Below are 4,329 nucleotides of genomic sequence, written 5' to 3'. Positions count from 1 at the left end.
TCCCCATTGCTTCTGCTCTCAACCAGTGCTGCATGGCCTGTTTTGCTCACATGTTTTTAAGCATAGCAGTGCTAGATTCGAATTTAGAGCACTGGGACAACATTTTCTCCTCCTCCCTCAGCCTCTCTTACCCACTTTCTATTTCCAGAAAAAAAACCCTGAAGCCTTCTGTATGCTTTGGGATACAGAGACCACTGCAAAGATGGGGCATAAACCCTTTGAAATGCTGGATAAATCCCTAATCCATATACCTATTGGATTAAAAACCTAACGGATTTCATTTTAGGTGTTCTGGACAACAAATTTCTAAATGTAGCTCACTATTGGATGAAAATAACCTTTAAAAGTCTATTGGTGAAGTTCTTCAAAAGACAGGACCCGCTGGCGCATCCTTCTGCTTCTCTCTCTCTCTCTCTCTCTAGTTTGGTGCAGAATGGTTGGTTTTTGTGGTTTATTTTTTTTTCTGTTCTTTTTTTCAATTTTCTTTTTTTTTTTTAAATAAAAAGTGTAGAATTGGTTCTCCCCCTTCCTTCCTCTTTCTCGTTTCTTCCTTAAAGTCTCCTTCGTTCAAGTTTCACGCGAGCCTCCCATTGCATTGTTAAGTTTGTCATGTTCTTCAGTACAAAAGCGGCCGCCTCGCTCCCCCGGGATGAGTGCGTCTCTTGCTCCTTATTCCAGTGTTTAGATGTAAGGGTACTGGTTGACCTTGGTGGGGCTCAGTGGGTATCCAGTGTAGACTGTGGAGGCTGGAGAAGCACTGATATAGGTCTGATGGGCAAACTGAGCCTGGTACTGACTCGGGTGGATGGTGGGCGAGGGCAGAACCCGCGGGCCCATGCTGACCGGGACCTGGTGGACGATGCTGGCGGGGTAGGTGGTGTGCTGCACGGCGTGTCGCGCAGACCCTTGGGAGGCCACCAGGTGTGCGACGGTGCCCGTAGAGCCCAGGGCGGCAGGGGCGGTATATGTGTAGAGGTGGGGTTGGGTGGGCAGGTGAGCAGCAGCAGCCGCGGCCAAGTGAGGATGAACTGTACCGTGGCTGGGACTATTGTGCGGGAAAGAATACGGGGCCTGAGCTATCGTTGGAGTGATGTAGGCTTGCTGTCGCCGGTGACTCCCTGTGCGATCGGTCGTGATGTGCTGCTGGGCCTGGATAAAGACAGCAACAGTGATAAGCAGTTACAAGACAGGAGACGGTTCTTTACCACCTCAGTGGTGCCTGGGAGCCTCCCTACGACACCAGGATGGTCTCAGGGAAGTCCCTTGTGCTCTTCCTGACACCCTCAGCACCACCACAGTCCTCCCCTGGAAACAGGGGATGGTAGAGGGTCCCTCCCAAGCCTGGGGAGACCCTGTAGTTTCATACACTCACCAAAATGACCCCCGAAGGACAACAGAGTCCCCCACTTTGAGTCATGACCTGCTAGCACAGCTAACATGAAGACTGAACCTTGGATGGCCAGCTCCTAAGAACATCTTTCACAAGTCCAGTTGCTCGCACAACACACAGCTTTTGTTAGTGAACTCTCTGCTGACGAAATGTGGTGTGCTGTGGGTAGCTCAGGGGAATGAAGTTGCCTAACTACGCCTGGAACAGGCAATTTATTTTTGCTCAGTTTGGGTCTTTGCAGTTGTCATTTCCTCAGTTAGTAAAATAACTACTTTATTTTTTAAAGATAAAACCCCCAGCTCAACCAGATCCTTCAAGTGCCTGGTACCCTCATGTAATCAGCTACAATTACTTAAGCACAGACAATTTCTTGCAGTGGGACAGGAGCAATGTACTTTGTCAGGGATTTTTTAAGGTTTTTTTTGCACTGCACAATAATGTCAGAGTTTTCCCAGTCATTTGTAGTCAGAATATTAAATAACCAATAAAGTAGGAATTAGAAGGCAAGAAGAGCAATGCTCCAGGTTTCTTCCTTCTATTCTTCCCAACCTTCTCATCCTCCTTGTAAGCACTCCCTGTGCTGTCACTGTGGTCTGAAATGTGGCAGCCACACTCCTCCCCCACTCTTGGAAACATCATCTCGCCCACTTCCTTCATTTTCACTCACTTTTATTTCAAGTTTGTTTAAATTTTTAAATTTCAACTACATTTCGAGGGGGAGGGGGACATTCTTCTCCCCCAAATTATTTTTTTTAAGAAAAAACAGTTCTGCTTATATCCAGCTCTGGATACACACCAGCGCTGTTCTCTGAGCAGTCCAGACTTTCTCCTCTTGAAGTGTTGGTAACTGTGTTGTCTTACTACCTCACGTCATGGTGGAGAGAGGCCCCAGGTGCAGTACGTGAGAAGGGCATCATTCACTGAAGCTCTGAGGGAACTCCCTTGGTGTTTTGATGACAGACTATAAAACATCTTGAGAACGGCATGCTGCCAACTAACAAGATTTGCCCAGATCTCAGCCCTGGTTTATCACAGAATGGAACAAACTCATTACATAAGGTCATGTATATGCACAGAGGCTCTGCTTTGCCTTGGCACGTCTGCTGGGGACTTCTCTCACAATCCTGCTGCTGGGCTGATGCACTCCCTTCATTTGGAAGACACTCTACTCATGGTTACCTATAGCTAAGGAGAATTCAGTCCTTCCTACATGGTCCTGCTCCACTCCTTTGTGTCTGAGCCACTGCACCTCCTCTCTCACATTATTCCCACTCACATTGTTAGATCATTTGGCTTCAAAACACACAGTAAGAGTATTGCCAGCCTACTTGGTGTGGGATCGGCACCACCTCTACTGCCTGAGCTGGAAGATCAAGCTCTGCAGTGAAGTTGAAACAAGTTGATCAAACTCAACATGGGGCCCAACTACCATTAGACTGGAACAGGACAGCCCATGCTGGAGGAGTGGTAGGTAACAGCTAGATGACGCAGCACCAGAATTTGTCTCAGTTGACTTACCTGACTTAGGTTAAGAGGCTGCTGTTGCTGGAAATGTGCTCCTGGTCGCTGCTGCCTATAGGCAACGGCTCCAGACGAGCTCCCTGAAGAGTGACCGCTGGTGGAGGTCACGGTGCTGGAGGACTTGGACTTGTAGGAGGATGAGTGGTGACTGGTGGTGACTGTGCCAGGAAAGGAAACACATTTGTAGCTTACATCACATTTTTTAATTGCTCACCCTACCTTTTCCTCACTGAATCTCCTCCAGAGCGGATTTTGGGAGGAGACATACAACAGAAGCAGGATAAGAAAATTATTTATTTTAATTAACAGCATATCTCAGCAGTGCTTCAAATACACGGCCCGCTGGTTATCCTAGAGGCAGACAAGCAGACCTGCTATCTGGACCCAAACTGGGCCCAGAGAAGGCTTTACAGACCCTTCAGAGGTGTGAGAAACTGTTCTGCTATGTTCTGTATGATGCAGGTACAAATCCCAAGGAGAGGAAGGAAAGTATAGTGTGCACAGCACAAAAAAGCCCTGGCTTGGCTGACCTCACGGTGAGTAGGAAGGGAGGGAGAAGGAGCTACTGGGGAGCTCACCCTCTGGGTCCTTGTGTTCACCAGTGGTGAGTCAAAAGAAAGGACTGCAAGTAGCTCAAAGGCAATTGCTTTGGGCCAGACTTTCACCATAAGCCCCTTTTCAACACATTGTACTAGCTAGCATTGCAGAGGCTCTGGGTGAGCAAACCTCATCAGTCCACAATGAAGATCCTGGGAAATGTTCTTCCCAGAAACATCAACAAGTTTGGATGAAAATGCACAGGTGTTTTCAATCTCTTACCCGTTTTAAAGTAAACCTACGGAAAGGCAAGGGAGCAAAGGTTCACACTTGCATTTGGGAGCCTTTCATGTCAAACGTTGAGCTAAAGGCTGCATTCTGTTCTCGGGGTTGTTCAGAAGTAACTGGGAATGACACTTGCCCCCGTGACTCCTGAGTGTACCAGGGCACATAAACAATGCAATATGGCTCCCAAGAACAGATGTGTCACTTGAGAGAAGGGCACGAACACAGTTTCTTTGGAAAACAAAACAAACAAACAAACAAAATGAAACCGAACAATGAGATTCTTCGAAGATAAATCATTTATTTCTTACTAATTTTCTTGACGGAAGAGGTGCAATTTACCTGGTGCCAGGCTATCACACTCTACCAACACCTCACTGGCCTGGGTTTTCAGTGGCGGCACGATGATCGTTCGGGGGTTCCCACTGCAGTGAGTCTCTGGAACCCCTTTGGTGTCGTAGGTGTTCCCGTTATTCTGGCCTGCGCGATGCTGCATGGCGTAAGGGCTGTTGTTGCTGGAGGAATCAGAGTATGGAGAGTCATGCACAGTGACACAGCTGATGACATTCTTCCTTTGCTTGGACAAGGTGCTGAAA

The 4,329-nt window shown here is 47.7% G+C and overlaps 1 protein-coding gene across 1 annotated transcript in view; it reads right to left on the bottom strand.

Moving 5' to 3' along the window:
- Positions 1–467: 467 nt before the first annotated feature.
- Positions 468–4,329, bottom strand: part of HIPK2 (homeodomain interacting protein kinase 2) — a 34,654-nt gene continuing 30,792 nt past the window's right edge. The window contains exons 11-13 of the mRNA XM_010087772.1: positions 4,076–4,323; positions 2,909–3,069; positions 468–1,149 (exon numbers count right to left, since the gene is read on the bottom strand). Of these exons, the coding sequence (XP_010086074.1) occupies positions 682–1,149; positions 2,909–3,069; positions 4,076–4,323 (877 nt within the window). The 3' untranslated portion in view covers positions 468–681. The remainder of the gene's footprint in view (positions 1,150–2,908; positions 3,070–4,075; positions 4,324–4,329) is intronic.

The sequence above is a fragment of the Pterocles gutturalis genome, unplaced genomic scaffold (assembly GCF_000699245.1).
Source record: "Pterocles gutturalis isolate BGI_N339 unplaced genomic scaffold, ASM69924v1 scaffold29186, whole genome shotgun sequence".
Lineage (NCBI taxonomy): Eukaryota > Metazoa > Chordata > Aves > Pterocliformes > Pteroclidae > Pterocles > Pterocles gutturalis.
This window is presented reverse-complemented; position numbering and strand designations above follow the sequence as displayed.